The following is a 16,901-nucleotide window of genomic DNA, read 5'->3' as shown; positions in this document are numbered from 1 at the left end:
TTCTCTTCTACCTGTAGAGATTCTACCCTGGATACCCCCCATACCCCTGCTCCGTAGAGGGCAGCCGAGAGACACCTAGCTTCAAAGATCTTAAGCATTTCTTTAGGCCTTCTACTACCTAATTTACTTGCAAATGCAAATATTCCATTGGCACTCCTGATCATTTTGTCGCGCACCACCTTGTGCTCGACATCCCAGTGACCATTTTTGGAAAAGTTAACTCCCAGGTAGGAAAAGTTTTCCACAGACTGCACCACTTGGCCGTCAATGAGATACCTATAGGGCTTTTTAATTTTCACCTTACTAGCTCCGCACTCCATCACAAATGTCTTGCTTTTGTTAATGACCAGCTTTCTTTTCTCAATAAAGGCCACAAATTTATCCATCAAAAGCTGTAGACCCCGGGGAGTCCTAGAGAGCAACACAGCGTCGTCCGCATAGAGTAACACGGGGATGGTGCTTGTGTTTACTCTAGGTGCGTCAGCTGGTGCCCTCTGTAAGATCGAGTCTATTTCATTAATAAACAGAGTGAAAAGCAAGGGTGCCAATACACACCCTTGTCTGATACCTCTCCTGACCCTGAATTTGTCTGTGCATTCGCCCGAAGGCCCGTACCGGACACTCGAGCTAAGCCTCTCGTATAAACGGGCCAGAAAATATATAATTTCCCTGGGTGCTCCCATTTCTAGCAAAGTAGTCCATAGTATGGCGTGATCCACCAGGTCAAAAGCGCTGCTCAAATCAGCGAAACAGAGGTAAAGTGAACCATTTTTTGCTCGGGTGTATTTCCCAATCAGTAGCTCCAAATTTAAGCATTGTTCAATGCAACCTCTTCCTTTCCTGAACCCATATTGGCAGTCTGTCATTATTTTATTAGACTCTGCCCATTCTTCCAATCGGACGAGGAGTACACGGCTCATAATCTTGACGGACGAATCCAACAATGAGATTGGCCGGTAGTTTTTGACGTTTCCTCGGTCCCCTTTCTTATGAATTGGAACTATTATAGATTCAGACCAGGTGCACGGAATAGTATAGCGAACAGCAGCGTTAAAAACTTTGGCTAGTACTGGCCCCCAAGTCTCAGGCGCAAATTTGTATACATCAACTGGGACACCATCGGGTCCCTGGGCCTTACCGCCCTTACTAGCCCTAATACTACTTAGGACCTCCTGTAAGGTGATATCTAGGTTAAGTACTGGCCAAGAGCAACTTATCGGCAACGTTACCGTGTCAGGATTAAAAATGGCAGAAAAATGCTGTACCCATGATTCCTTACCCACGTTTGAGGTTAACATGGGAAGTTTATCATCTCTTAAAAAGGGGCTGTTTACTACTGCCCAAAAGAGCGTACAATTATTCGATACAGCCGCTAGATCAAATCGCTCCCAAGCTTCCTCACGTAATTCAACTTTCCTTTGCTTAAGAGCTAAATTATAGTCAGATCTAAGCTTAGCTACAACTGTTTTGTCTCTAGGTTTAATGGATAATGCCTTTTTTAATGTCTTCAATGCCACAGTACATGCATTGTTAAACCATCCCCTAGCTTTATTATTAAAATTTCCAGCAGACCTAGTAAACTTACTACTAATAAAAACATTGATTTTTGTAAAGTAGGAAATACAGGCCTTCATATTTGGTTTCTCGTCAATAATTGATGTAATATCATTTAAGCAGCAGGAGATAATGCAATTAGAAGTTACTTCAGCCTTATCCCCTGCCCACCTTATTCTGAATCCATTCGGCCTATGTACTTCAATGTTTAAAATAGGACTACTATCTGGAATTATACAAACTTCCCAAAACCTAGTTTCAATAACAAGACAGTTATGGTCACTAACCATGTGGTCTACAACCTTGACATCAGAACTAAAATCAGCTAATTCGGAAGACATGCAAATAAAATCAATCACAGTGTTCGCCCCTCTCCCCACAAAGGTTGGCAAACTATCACCCTTCCCATCCTGCTCAATCTCTAAGATCTCCAAGTCGTAGGCGAGTAGGAAGGAGTTCAAAGTTTCTCCATATGTGTTGTGTTGGAAGTGTGTAGCTGGCTCTCCAACACGATTCAAAGTACCACACAACTTTTGGTTAGAGAGAGGGCAAACAGAAATATTAAAATCTCCAACATATATGAATTCAAAAACTGTATTGGAGGCTTTCATCAATTGTTTGATTGCGACGTCTAATTCTAAAATAACCGTATATCTGCTGGCATCAAAAACATTATTATACATATTAATCAACAGAATGTTTTTGTCTGCCTCATCCGCTAACCATAGCAGTTGGGAATTATTGCCCACAGTAATATGCTCCCTCACCCTGATTCGCATTTTCACAGAAATCAGAATTAGCGAACCACCTTTGGCCCTCCCTGAGGTAGTTGCCACTGCTGGTAACTCATAGGCTACAAAACCATCAAGGCCCTTAAAATTTAGACACCAGGTCTCTTGTAAACATAAGATATCAAATGTTCTGATTAGTTCTAGCCACCCTAGTACATTTAATTTAGAAACTAGTCCTGCTATATTCCAACTGGCAATAAGGCAAGTTGTTGACGCCCCCACTAAGGTATTGCAAGATGTACCCACAGACTTAGGCAGTGTACTACCAGTTGTAATTGGGGGCTGATGTGAATCTACTCCTGCAACCACTGCGGCAGACTCGTGTCTGACCTCTTGTCAATCGCAGTTGTTAAGACCAGACAGGGCATCATATCTATTGTGCAATAGCAGACTTGGTACTAGGGGGGATGCCCAGCGGTTATGCATATTCAAGTTGTTATTCAAGTTATTATCCCATCCTAATGCTGGCGTTTTTGGTAGGGTTACATTTTGCTGTTCCCCATGGAAAAATTTTAGTGTTAGGGGAACCACCGTACCTCTTCTACGCTGAGGTGGAAAAATATGTGTTAGAACATTAGGAAGTATATTGGGATGTGCAAATGTTACCGCCACGCAGTCCCCTTTAAATCTTTTGGGGCGATTCCCTATCCAGGGAACACGTTTAACTGCTTTGATATCATGCGCCAGTTGCTGTAACCCACCAGGCGCTAACCTCATATTACCAGAGAGCCAGTGAAGGGCCTTACTACTCAGAGAGCTGGCTGACTCGATAATACCGTCATCCAACTGGGGTACATTAGCTAACACTAATACAACAGGTGAGGCTTCCTCAATAAACTGCAGAGGGTCTGTACCGTGGACTTGTGCTTGTGGAATATTAACTATCAGCGGGCACCCTTCTACTGTTGTTATATTATGATTAACTTTTGGGGCCGGCGTATGGGCTGGATCAATCAGCACACCAGGTATCCCTTCTCCGGCTTGATTAACCCCTTCTATAATATTTCTTGTTAATAACGAAGTATTAAGACTACCTATTTCCTCCGTCAGCTTAATTTGCATACCTCCAAGTCTTTTTACTTCCGCCTGGAGTTTATCTATTTTAGAGATCAGAGGTTTTACAATTTCGATAAGTTTACCCTCTACAACCTCAAGCAGTTTAGCAAACATTTCATCCTCTCCTCTGTTTCTTATAGTCCCTTCCCCTACTGCCTTTAGGGGAGCTCTCGAGGAACCTGGAGATAATGTTCTTTTCCTTTTCACTCTTGGTCTTTGACCACCCTGTTTCCGCTGATTCTTCACACAGGCACGCACAGGTCGGGGTGTGTGCTCTATCAGAGGTAGATCGTCCTCCACAGGGCCAGTAACAGTGTCTGGATCTGAATCAATAACATTATCAAAGTCTACATCCAAAATAACAGGGGATACTAACGTGATCAGTGGCTGACTGTCAGACTCAATCATAGGTGAATCGTTAGTTGAGGCCCTTGTTTCCACCATCACAAAAGGACTATCCTCTGCTGACATAGGTAAGGTAGGGCTTAACCTGCGCAAATCTGGTGACTGGCTTAGCCCAAGTGATTCCCTCCTTTGTTCATTTATTTTCTTTACAGTTTGCACAACATAATTATCCATGGTATTAGCGGGCAGAACAGCAGGTTTCTTTTTAGTCGCCATCTATATGTAACACGGTGAACAACAGAGCAACTAAGTCTTACTTGTGGACGCGTTTCTGGTGAAACAGGGGGTCAGGCCCTGCCCCTGCCTCTTCCTGCCGATGAGGGCCGTAGAGGGCCCGCCCTTTGCCCGGGCTTAGCCCCGGGCGTCCCGCTCGCGTCCCGCGCAGCGGGTAACTGAGGCGCTTTATTGCGCCTCCTCCTGGCGCCCTCGCGACGTTGGTAGGCGCGCCGCTGCGTAGGCTGCTGGGAATTGAAGTCCCGGAGCGGCGGCGCGTGTGGCGTGAGGGAAGATGACTCTCGGCGGTGGCGGCTTTCCAGCAGGTGCCTGTTTGCCCCGAAAAGACTCCTGGCGGTGGCGGCGTCGCAGCGTCTAGCAGGTAAGTGCTTCTGTGTCCCCCTGCTCCGCCGGTAACTGAGGCGCTTTATTGCGCCTCCTCCTGGCGCCCTCGCGACGTTGGTAGGCGCGCCGCCGCGTAGGCTGCCGGGAATTGAAGTCCCGGAGCGGCGGCGCGTGTGGCGTGAGGGAAGATGACTCTCGGCGGTGGCGGCTTTCCAGCAGGTGCCTGTTTGCCCCGAAAAGACTCCTGGCGGTGGCGGCGTCGCAGCGTCTAGCAGGTAAGTGCTTCTGTGTCCCCCTGCTCCGCCGGTAACTGAGGCGCTTTATTGCGCCTCCTCCTGGCGCCCTCGTGACGTTGGTAGGCACGCCGCCGCGTAGGCTGCCGGGAATTGAAGTCCCGGAGCGGCGGCGCGTGTGGCGTGAGGGAAGATGACTCTCGGCGGTGGCGGCTTTCCAGCAGGTGCCTGTTTGCCCCGAAAAGACTCCTGGCGGTGGCGGCGTCGCAGCGTCTAGCAGGTAAGTGCTTCTGTGTGCAGCTGAGAATATCAAACCCTTGTTAGGTGGAGTCAGCCTTCTATCCTCGAAGAAAGACAGTTAATTGAGTTCCAAAAATTAGGTAATTGTAACGTGTTATTTACAGTGTTTAGAAACGCTGGACTGCGGTAAGAAGCACTATATAAAAACACATTATCAACCTCGACCCTCCTCATTGGATTTTCGTTATTAAATGTTCGTGGAACAGGAATTATTCAATGGCACATGCTCCCTTTCAGAAACACTGACGTGCCTAGCGGAGACAGCTTCCCGGGCTGGCGACCGTCTTATTGCAGCCCCGCACGAGTACTTCACAGGCCTTTAACAGACCATTTACTTGTTAATGAGACTTTTGTTGTGTTTTCACTCATTCTTAGAGCCACTCTGTCTATGTCTGGAAGAATCTCGGTAAAAACTGTCCACATGCACACTTTAGCTCAATAACAATAACTTATTTGCTTTGAAGTAAAAGCTCTAAGCAGGTTCGTTTGCCAGCATAAGACAGACATCTCCAAGAAAGCAAGCAAACTGAGACTTGTTGGGTCAATCGACGGCAAGCGGGCAACTAGACCCAAATTTCGGGGGGGGGGGCTGAAAAAGATTTTGGGGGAGCTAATTCTTCCAGCCGTAACCAGAGTGGCTGTAAGAAGGGGTGAAAACATAATAAAAAGGAGCGGAGCCAGTAGAGGGTGGTTCCCTGTTTTCTGGTGTCGTGAAGTTTGGCTGCAAGGTTGTGGTGGGTGACAGTGTTGAAGGCTGCTGAGAGGTTGAGTAGGATGAGGGCTGCGGTGTGGCCTTGGTCGAGGAGCGTGTGGATGTCGTCTGTGGCAGCGAGGAGGGCGGTTCGGTGCTGTGGTTGCTGCAGAATCTGGATTGGGAGGGGTCAAGGATGGAGTTCTCTTCGATAAAGTTTTCAGCTGGGCGTTGACGGCCTTTCCGGTGACTTTGGCTGCGAAAGGAAGGATCGAGATGGGTCGGTAGTTCTTCAGGTCCGTCAGGTCTGTAGAGGGTTTCTTGATGAGAGGCTTGACTTCTGCTCGTTTCCAGTCATTGGAAAGTGCCGAATTCAAAGGTGGGGTTGATGGTGCGTCATTGCTGGGGTGCTAAGGTGGCGGCGGCTCTGTGGAAGATGTGCAGAAGGCAGGGGTCTGTGGGGGCTCCTGAGTGAGTACTCTTCATGGCTGTGGTGGTATCTTCAGTGGTGACCGGGATCCCGGTGGTGATGGTGGGCCAGCTGTCGTCGCTGGAGGGAAGGGTGGTTTCAGGACTCTGCTCACTGAAGTTGTCATAGAGGGCTTTGATTTTCAGGTGGGAGTAGGAGCTGAGCTTGTTACAGAGGTCTTGGAAGGGAGTGACGTCCGTGGCTTCGCTGGGGGGTTTGGTGAGTTGCTGGATGATGTTAAAGAGTTATTTTGATTTGCTGGAGTTGGTGATGATTTTGTTCCGGATAAAGGTCTTCTTTGTGGATCTTTTGCGTTGGTGGTATTCTGTCATGGCACTCTTGTAGAGTGGTTCTGGGGGTGGTCTGGATTTGGAAGTGAAGGTGTCCCTGGTGGCAGAGGAGTCGCTCCTAGTTGAGGAGGAGAGTCGGTGGGAGCTTGTGTGTGAGATGGCGAGTCATCCACCTGTACGGTTGGGGGCGGTCTTTCCTCTGAATGTTGCAGCTGTCGGGAATGGCGGTGGAAAAGTCAGGGGCAGAGGAGGCATTTGGTATAGGTTACCATGAAGAAGGCGACGTCTGGTGAGAGGGTCTCGAGTAGCTCCCAGATCCTTATGGCATGTCTGTGCAGGGATCGTTGGGGTGGATGCATTTCAATGCTTCAGTGGTGTTGGCGTCCAGCGTGGGGGTGGCGTTCATGGTGGTGAGGAGGGTGGTGAAGGTTCGGCAGCAGTGGCTGCAGGAGAACTGCCCGTGGGTGGTGCTTGGCATGGATAGCTAACAGTTGTTGTTTTTTCCGGGGTTGAGTGTGAGAAAGGCAGCTGAGACGTAGCAGTGTGTGGTCGGAGAGCCAGGGTCCCTGCCGCTGGTCTTGTTCGGGTCTCGAACGGGCACAGACGGGCTTGCCTTTGGCGCGCCTGCTGCGCACAGCCCCCATTAAAAAGAGAAGGGGACGGAAAGCACAGCTATGAGGCGGAAAATGGCAGGGGGGAGGGGCTGCGGAGCAGCAGTGGCGTGAAAGGGACCGGGCAGGGAATCAGCGCAGCAAAACAAACAGAAAACTGTCACAATAACAGAAGAGACACAATAAGTGAAGGACACAATACCAGAAAGGACACAATCAACAGAAAAGACAGAAAAACGGCACAATAACAGATAAACGGAGAAACGGGCACAAGACAGACAGCAGCGGACCAGCAGAAGAGCAAGGCTCTCCCACTGGACCACCACGGATGAGGCGCAGGCAGGATTCTGCGGGTGGAGGAGGGCCTCGACCACCTACCAGCAACAGGTTAACGGGTCAGCGGCAGCGGGACAACCGCAGAGCTGATGGGGGAGATTGCAGGTCTCCACTAGTCTTCTACTGCAGAATAGTCCGAATAAGAGATCTCTCAAAGGTATCCGTTTTTTAGATGTGATAGTGCAGCACTCACAGACCTGTGCTGACAATAAAAGTATGATGACGATGAACCACACAGCAAGGATGGAGAAAGGATAATGTCGACCCTGTTTGGACCATAGCTGTAATACGTCTGTATCCTTTCTATGGGTTGTATCAGAGATTCTTTGCACTGGCTTACATGTTGATCAAGAACCTAGAGGGCTGTATCTGACTGTTTGTAGAGAGTACCTATGAAAATAGGAACATTAATTCATTGATATCGTACTGCTTGGATCAACACTGGTTTTACAGTTGTGGTATAATGTTAATAACAATATAAATACATTTTTCTTTCCGTTGTAGAGCTGAAGGCCTTGGTAGCGTTCTGACATTTGGAGAAACTGACCCTTCATACTACACCGGCGACATCCACTGGATACCACTCACCTCCGAAACCTACTGGGAGATCAAAATTGACAAGTAAGAGTTTTCTAAACCGTAACAGTTAAAAGGCTGCTTTTAGATAACATCTAGTTTTGATATGACTCTAATTCAGAAGCCATGTTAAAAACTATCCTGTTGATGAAAGGGCTAAGAACACATGAAATATCCTACACGATTATTTCTGAAAAAAAAGCTTAGGACAGAAAGAGATGAAATGTATGACTAAGGGCAAGGCTAGAGACCAAGTAGAATAGGAGCAAAGGGCTGCCTGGAAAGGAGTAGTTAAGGTGGCCCCTAAAGGCTAAATGCTTAAGTATGCTAGATACCCCATGTGCGTCTATGTGACTCAGAAATGTGTCTGAAATAGTGTGCCCCACTTTCTCCAAGTCATTGGTTCCAGTACTAGATATCTGTGTGAAAGTCTGATGCATTCTGGGAATTGTGGTCTTGCATCGCTACAACTAAAATAATAAGACTAACGCATCATTGAAGATGAAAGGTTCAGTACTGGAGACAGTGTCTGTAATGACCTGGAATTAGGTTATCACGATAGTCTATGTCTGGCTTCGTGCTAAATGGACATATCTTATGGCTATTGGAGTACAGTCCACTTCAACACCATGTAACACCCTGAGTAAAGGAGTTCTCGGCTCACTGATATGTCACCTTGGTACACAGGAGAATGGAGAAGTCATAATACAGTTCCTAGAGGGTTCAAACACCAGAATTTGAATTATAAACACAGCATACTGTCCCACTCTGCACCACTGGGCACACATACGAGTGTGCAGTGGTTACAGTATGGGACAATGCGCCATACCACTACAAATACAACTATTGGCAGTGCAGGTGTGAGCCTGTGCCCGCACGTGAATAGTGAATTCGTGAAAAGCTGTTCAAAGCCGTCAGCCTAACTTTCACTGCACCTGCCTGCACGGGGATACCTATTGGGTCCCTAAGCCTTCCCCCAAGGAGTTCCCTGGGGAGGAGCAATGACTGTGTACTATGTGGCTATGTGGCACACTGTCAGTGTACCTACTGCTGGCCTCTGTGTGTCTGTGCCCGTGTCTGTAATATGGCATGGACAGAAAGGCAAGGCACTTCATGCTAATTGAGATTGCATCTGTGGGCTTATATCGCTGGTGCAATCTATATGTCAGATGGAGCCCCACAAGCCCCCACAGTCTCATCTGTAATACCAAAGTGTTCCGGGATGCAAAAAGCTGGCACGTGTGTACTTTCTATAATATGACTACAGGTTGTGGGGCTTTATTGTTGTTGGTTGGATAGTACCGAACATGGGGAGTACTGTGCTGCACACACATGTGCTTCAGACGGCCAGGCTGCTTGTGTTACCACTGCAGGTTATGCACTTCTGAGTGCCATCCTACTGGGAACAAGGAATACCATCCTATCATATGGCCCAGTTTTCACAGAGGGTAATCAAGAGCTGATCAAGCCTACACAACAACATTTGTATACATTTCTTGATAATGGAATTAAGGAAGATTAAGTTTCTCATAAACCCAAGCTGGTGTTTATGCCTTAAATTCATAAAACTGTACAATTTTAGGCAACAGCAACAAACAAATAAAAGTGATTGTATCAACTACAAAAATAATCTAAGTTATGTAAATGTAGGTAAGCATTGATTTACTATGCTTAACTCCACATATATGTATCTTGGTTTCAGAAGTATGTTGATGTAGAGTTAAGAATAGAAACCTAGATTTACCTACATTTAGTGACCATGATATTTTGGTATCTGATATATAGTGGTTAGATTGTTGTCGCATGATATTCAGCCATCAAATCTATCCTCAGCACAGATTTCACAAGGCCAAGTCCCTGAGGCCCTGAAGCCCCAGTGCATATTTATGAGTTCATTCATTCATGCAAGATGCCAGAAGGCCCAGGGCAGACAGAGACTGGAGTCCTCAGTAGTGGTATATGAAGCTGTTTGCCACTAATGTCCTGGGGCCCTTCCTACTATGGCTGTGCAAGCTGGGCGAAATACAACTCTTTCCACTCTTGACTCTCAGGGGAATAAGGGCAAGCGGTTCCAGGCTCCACAGGGAAGCAATGTAAAGAACAACTCTCAGAACTCAGCAATTAATCAAAAGACACAGTAACTCAAAGTAAATCCCAAATCTTAACTTTTTGTAAAAGAAGCAGAATTAAGCACCATACAATCAAATTAACAAATACATACTGGTACTGCTGATCACAATTCTTCCTTGCTTTTGCCTTTGCACTTTTCCTCTATTCTTGCTTCAGTGACCTTATTCACTATAGTCGCCCAGCAGTATCTAGCAGATGCAGGAATTAAGCTCAGGTGCAAACAGCTTTCCCCACAAGTTTAAAGGCACATTCAGTCACATTGATTTTACCCCATTGTGGTTGTGCACAGAATACGTTTTAAGTCCTTGCGAGATAGCACATAACAGTTCTCTGTCCCTACTGCAGGCATGAACCTGTGGTACTAGCTCATTGTTATTTTCACACTCCAGGGAGCAGGTCAAGCCTGTATCTATCACTTGTGCGATGTCCATGTACAAAGGATGAATGCTGCCCAGTAGGCTTTCCCTTAGCGTCCCCAGTGGCTTCAGCAGTTGCTGCTTCTTTGAGGACAATACAGATAAACCTATAGGAAGGCAGCCACTCCTGGGCCCATGTGACCTTCTGCTGGGCCTATGCAACATTGCGGCTTCCAATGTCAATTCAAAGCCCACAGAAGCTTGTAGGGGCTACACGAATAGTGGGATCAAAATAGTACTTTAGGAGCAGTTCGCGACAGGACTTACAAAGGGATTTCTAGGAAACTACTTGCAGCATGGGTCACACCTGTTGTACTCTCTCAGGCAGTCCTCTTACTCTGGGTGTTTCTCACACTAGGAGCATACTGTGTGTCTCCTCCCGGACTGTCTCCCCTGCTGCAGGGCCAGACAGACTCCTTGCTTCTCTCAGCAGGCAAGCTGGCTTCTAGTCAATAGACAGACCCTCAGCTCATACAGCAGAATCTTCAGACTCAGCGTAATGTCCTCTCAACTCTGAGAGGCTGAATGTCAGGCAGGAACTAGCTGTAGCCACACACGTCTTGCTAGTAATGTGTGGAGCCCTCCCATCCTTGGTCATGAAGAACTGAAACAAAGTGAGGTGGTAAGATCCCATTTTTCTGGACATGGTGGTCGATCCACTGTCCAAAACTTCAGAACTGGGTTGAGGTTGATCTTGTTCAAGTATCCTTCTCAGGCTGCTCTCAGACACAGCCTGTGGGAAAATTAATGCTACTAACAGCAGGTCACACTGGGGCTGGGTGCAGGCAGGAGCAACCACAACATAGGCACAATGAAGTGTGAGACATGCATCTGGCTGTCCACAGCCTTCCTGAAGGAGTAATCAGGCAGGTCTGGCCTAGAAACTTTCTCACCTTGATAAACATAAACTGCAGTCCCACCTTTTACCCTACTATAAACCAAATGGCAGTGCCTAGGAATAACTAATCAGCAGGTTTTCACAGAAGTTCTAAAGGTCGCCCTGTATCCATGCTTCTCAATTCAGTGTCTAGATATTCACCCATCTGCCACATGAAGGCAGGCATTACACTCATCCTTCACCTTGTGCCATGCTGAACCAGGGGCATCCCAAATCGATCCCACAACCTAAATACTCAGAGAGGACAGCATAGTTTAATAACGAGGATTAGATAGATAGATAGATAGATAGATAGATAGACAGTCAGACAGATGGACAGACTAATGGACGGACAGACAGACTGAAGGACGGACAGACAGACAGACAGACAAATAGACCGACAGACACATAGACAGCCAGACAGACACTTAGACATAGACGCACAGATAGACAGACAGACTCAGACAGATAGACAGACAGACAGGTAGACAGACATATAGACAGACAGACAGACACATAAATAGACGGACAGACAGACAGACACATAGGGCCCGATTCACAGCACTAACTTAAGACAAAATCCTAAACTTACTACCATTTTGGTATTCACAGAAGGCACTTACTCATTTTGGTATTCACAGAAGACACTTACTCATTTCGGTATTCACAGAAGTTACTTTAGGACTCCTAAATGCCTTCTGTGAATACCGAAAGTCCTAAAGTTAGGATTTTTCTCAGTTTAGGAGTAGTAAAGTTAGGACTCCTAACTTTAGGACTCCTAAATGCCTTCTGTGAATACCGAAAGTCTTAAAATTAGGATTTTTATCAGTTTAGTAGTAGTAAAGTTGAGAAAAATCCTAACTTTAAGACTTTCAGTATTCACAGAAGGCATTTAGGAGTCCTAAAGTTAGGACTCCTAACTTCTGTGAATACCGAAATGAGTAAATGCCTTCTGTGAATACCAAAATGAGTAATTGCCTTCTGTGAATACCAAATGGTAGTAAGTTTAGGATTTTGTCTTAAGTTAGTTCTATGAATCGGGCCCATAGACATACAAACAGATACATAGACACAGAGACAAAGAGACAGACACATCGACAGACAGATAGACAGACATATAGACAGACAGACACATAGACAGACAGACAAACACACATAGACAGGCAGACAGATACACATAGACAGACAGACTTGATTGAATTCTATGGGCTCTACTTGATGGCCTGCTCCATCTTCTAAGCCAGCTGCATCATTTACAACCCCATCCTGACCAACGCCCCTGCTTATCGTCGAGACAAGCTCGCCATCTCTGGTGGTTTTAGGCACACCCACAGCCACACCACCACCAGACTGCAGACTAAGAAGTGCTAAAGAGAACAAGCATTTACAATGCAATAGGTCTTGCAATGACATTGTTTTGAGCTATTGGCATTGTAAATTTTATTGCTTTTTTTCCACCCTTTGTGAAGCATTAATCAAATGGTGTAATGCAAAATGGCAATAGCTCACTTTGTTGTAATTGCAAAATCTATTGCATTGCATTTGTACTAGTGTGAGTTTTGTACTGAAAATGGGACTGGCTTTTATTAATTATTTTTTTATCACATTAATCTAATCCATTCAAAATGTTAATACTGGCAAACTAATCTCCATAGGATATCTATTTCTTGCTAAAAATAAGTCTGATGTCATAAGCACACACATGAATTTAATAACTGCACGGAAATAGAATAGTTGTGCTCATTTTACACTGCATTTACTGTTGTAAGGCGCATCTACATTCCTTTCTGCTCACCACCTCTATCATGCACTCCTATGACCAAATTCAGAAGTGCGCTTTGTAGCTAGGAAAATATAACGTGCAGACAAACAATTCTAGACAAAACGCAGATGTGGCCAAGTTATCTCAACAGAGGCCGCTTTAAAATAGAACTGATTTAGCTGGAGGCTGGTATGCAATTAGGCTGTCCATAAGTCGTTTTAAACCGACTGTACACGAGAGAACCCTACCAGATGAAAATCAGATGACCCGGTTTAAACCGAGTGTCACTGATTTTCATCGTTGGTGCGCCTTTTGGCCACTTGATGGAGCCAAAGAATTACAAACAGCCTGCATGTGGCGGCCTGGCACAGAGGTGTCAGTGGAAAACACTCCTTCTCATGGGGAGCCGAGGTGTGAATGGCCCAAGTGCCAGAGCAACACCAGGCCCCCTGCCTGGCTCACGTAGGGAGAGAGGAGCTGTTGTTTTCTGCCGTCGTCTAACTGCGGCCACACCCGAGTACTTCATAGGTCTTTATAAAGACCATTTACTTAACGAGGTGGAAGACAGGCGTTATTTTTTCCTGCAACATCTCAGTGCAGGACTCTCTGAGGAGGCACGAGGCAATCGGTAATTCCTGTGGTGGCTCGAGCTCGATTTACAGCAACTCAGAGAAGTGAGAGAGAGAGCGGTGCTGCAATGCAGCCACCGACTGTGTGCGTGTGTGATTAATGTGGGGGCTGACACCCCGTGCGCTTAGGGGGTCACAACACACATGCGTGGCACTCACACACAGAGGGGACACGCAGACACTGTACTGGTCTGGACGGAAAAGTGCCGAGCCACTTCCGCCCGTTTATTTTATATCTCTCTGGCCACGCCTGGCCAGAGAGTGCAACAATGTGTGCAGGGGCTTCCGGGGCTCAGGAGAGACCCTCGGAGCACTAGAGCGCTACATCCCTTCCCAACTTGGATTTTTGAAAACTTGGATTGAAAACAAAGTATGTATAGTTCAGCATCTGAAGTCAGCCAGCTTCTGGCTTGGCTTGGGATTAGGTCTAAGATCATACCTCCATCGTCCTCGGGCTGGTACCTGATCAGCTCTCGGGCTGGATGTTGAAATGCTTGCCTCGCTCTGGTCTGTGGTGTTCAGAGGCGTGGTTTCATCATTGGACCTTCCGGCCCTGGTCTCAGACTCGTCTCCTGCTGGTTCTGCTTGTTCAGGGGTGCACTGTCGAGCAGCCGGTATCTGTTTAAACCAGGAGACATTCCTAGTTACTTCCTCTCCGTCCCGGCGAGCTGTGACTGCAGTGCCCCGCGTTTCTTTGACAATCCACGGCTCAGGTTCAAACATGGTGTTGAATTTCCCTCCGGGCCTTCTGGTCCGGATTAGCACAGTCTCACCCGGTGTCACATTTCGGGACTGAGCACGTCTCTTGCGGCTTGCTTTCTCATTCGTTCGTCTTCGCCGTTCCTGAGTGCGCCCAGGGGAGTAGGGTGCCGGCTCCCAGTTGTCAGCCATTGGAAGGAGGTCCCTTCTTGGTCCGGCAAACATCAGCGCCCACGGTGACTGTTGCGTGGTGCTGTGGGGCGTGCTTCTGTACTCCCGTAGAAACAGTTGAAGAGCTTCCTCTGGGTCTTTGTCTTCAGCGGTGGCGATTCGCAGGATTTTGTTGGTTGTCCTCATGAATCGCTCCACCTCCCCGTTTGCTTGGGGCCATTGTGGCGTGATTCGGTGGTGCCGGATACCCAGGTTGTGGAGGAACTCTCGGAACTCGCTTCCCTGGAATGGAGGCCCATTGTCTGTCTTGATGACAAGAGGGATTCCAAACATGGCAAAGGACTTGCTCAGGAGGGGTCGGATGTTGGCAAAGCTAGTTGAGGTGGCAATATCTACAATTGGGTACTTTGTGTAATTGTCAATTAGCACAACAGTGACTCTCCCATCTGGGAAGCTTCCAAAGTCTAGACTGAGCCACGACCACGGTGAAGGGGCATGTTCTTCTGTGATGACGGGCGCAGGAGCGTCCGCAGAGCTGGTAATCTGGCATGCTCGGCACTGGCGCACCACGGTGTCGACAGCTTCTTCGAGGTTTGGGAACCAAACCTTCTCTCTCATCCTGGCCTTCATCCGGCGGGTGCCCTGGTGCCCCTCGTGCGCTAAGACGGTTGCCCTTTCCTGTAGAGTTTTGGGGATGATCACCCGGTGACCTCTGAGGATGAGGCCATTGCTTGCCTGGCTCAGGTCATGTCGCACTCTCCAGAATTGTGTCAGGCGGGCACGGTCTTCCTCGCTCCATGTGCTGACATTTCGCAGGAAGTTCTCCCAGGACCCCGACCGTATGGCATCTGCCACACGCTGGACGACCACGTCTTTCACATATTCAGGGACAATGGCGTCCGCTGTGAGGGCTTGTGGGCACGAGGCAGCCGACAGCATGTCTACAAAGTCTTCAGTGGGGCCTTCAAGTTCCGTGTGTCGGCACTCCTCTGGTCCGGGATGTCTAGATAGAAAGTCTGCGGGGTTTTTAGCCCCGGGGCGGTAGGCGAGGTCCATTTGGTACTGCTGCACCTGGATTGCCCAGCGTTCTATTCTCGGGGGTGGATGAGGAGCGGTGCCCTTGAACAAGGGTATCAGAGGTTGGTGGTCTGTAATCATGCGAAAGGGGTGTCCTGAGATGTATAAGTGGAAGTGAGCACATGCCCACTTCACTGCCAGGGCCTCTCTCTCGACTTGGGAGTACCTCGATTCAGTCGAGGTTAGTGCTTTGCTCGCAAATGCTAGCGGCGACCATGTGCCGGGTTCGGTTTCTTGAGATATCAGAGCCCCTAGACCAACCGGGCTGGCGTCCACTACTATCTCGGTGGGCTTGGAAGTGTCAAAGTAGGCCATCGTGGTGCTGTCTAGCAGTGCTGTTTTTATCTGGTCAAATGCTTTGGCTTCGACCTCTGTCCATCGCCATGCGGTCTCCTTCTTCGTCAGGTTCCTTAATGGTTCCGCTATTGTGGCTAAGTTGGGGATGAACCTCGCACAGTATTGCGCCATCCCCAGGAAGCTGCGCACTTCCGACGCCGTGGTGGGTGCAGGGGCGTTCTTGATGGCCACTGATTTGCGAGGGTCAACAGCGACTCCTTCAGATCCGAACACATAACCGAAGAATTCGATGGATTTTTTGAAAAACTGGCACTTGTCTTTGTGGAGGGTTACGCCATACTGTGCCAGTCTGTGTAGCGTCGCCTTTAGCCGGTGGTGGTGTTCCTCGCTCGTCTTGGCATGGATTAGGATATCGTCGCTGACGTTCAGCACCCCTTGCAGCCCAGAAAGGATTTCTTTGATAGTGTTCTGGAAGATCTCAGCTGCAGATGAGATCCCGAAGTTCAACCTCTTGTAACGTCTTAACCCAAGGTGCGTCGAGAAGGTTGTAATGTATCGGCTTTCCTCGTCTAGCCTTAGCTGGTGATATCCTGCATTGAGGTCCAGTTTGGAAAACCACTGGGCGCCGTTGAGGTCAGTCAAGATGTCGTCGACTGTAGGTGTGAGGTGTCTCTCACGGCGAATGGCTTTGTTAGGGATCCTCATGTCAATGCAAATCCGGATTTTTCCCGGTTGCTTCGGCTTCTCAGCTATGACCATGGGGGACACCCATGGCGTCGGTCCGGACACTTTTTCGATCACCCCTTGTGTTTCTAGCAGGTTCAGCTCCTGTTCGACTGCGTCGCGCAGGTGAAATGGCACTCTCCGATGTCGTAGTGCAATCGGCTGCACCGTGGGGTCTATGTGGAGCTTGATGGGTGGGTGCTTGATGGTGCCAAGGCCTGTGAAGAGCTTGGGGAACATTAGGAGGATG

The 16,901-nt window shown here is 47.9% G+C and overlaps 1 protein-coding gene across 1 annotated transcript in view; it reads left to right on the top strand.

Annotated features, from left to right (window-relative positions):
- The window catches only part of LOC144792655 (pepsin A-like), a 216,172-nt gene that overhangs the window by 86,098 nt on the left and 113,173 nt on the right, over positions 1-16,901 (top strand). Inside the window, exon 6 of the mRNA XM_078667836.1 lies at positions 7,799-7,915. Coding sequence (XP_078523962.1) covers positions 7,799-7,915 — 117 coding nt within the window. The remainder of the gene's footprint in view (positions 1-7,798; positions 7,916-16,901) is intronic.

This window comes from Lissotriton helveticus, chromosome 1_1 (genome assembly GCF_964261635.1).
Source record: "Lissotriton helveticus chromosome 1_1, aLisHel1.1, whole genome shotgun sequence".
NCBI classification, from domain to species: domain Eukaryota; kingdom Metazoa; phylum Chordata; class Amphibia; order Caudata; family Salamandridae; genus Lissotriton; species Lissotriton helveticus.
Note: the sequence above shows the minus strand (reverse complement) of the source record. Positions and strands in the feature narration are given on the sequence as shown.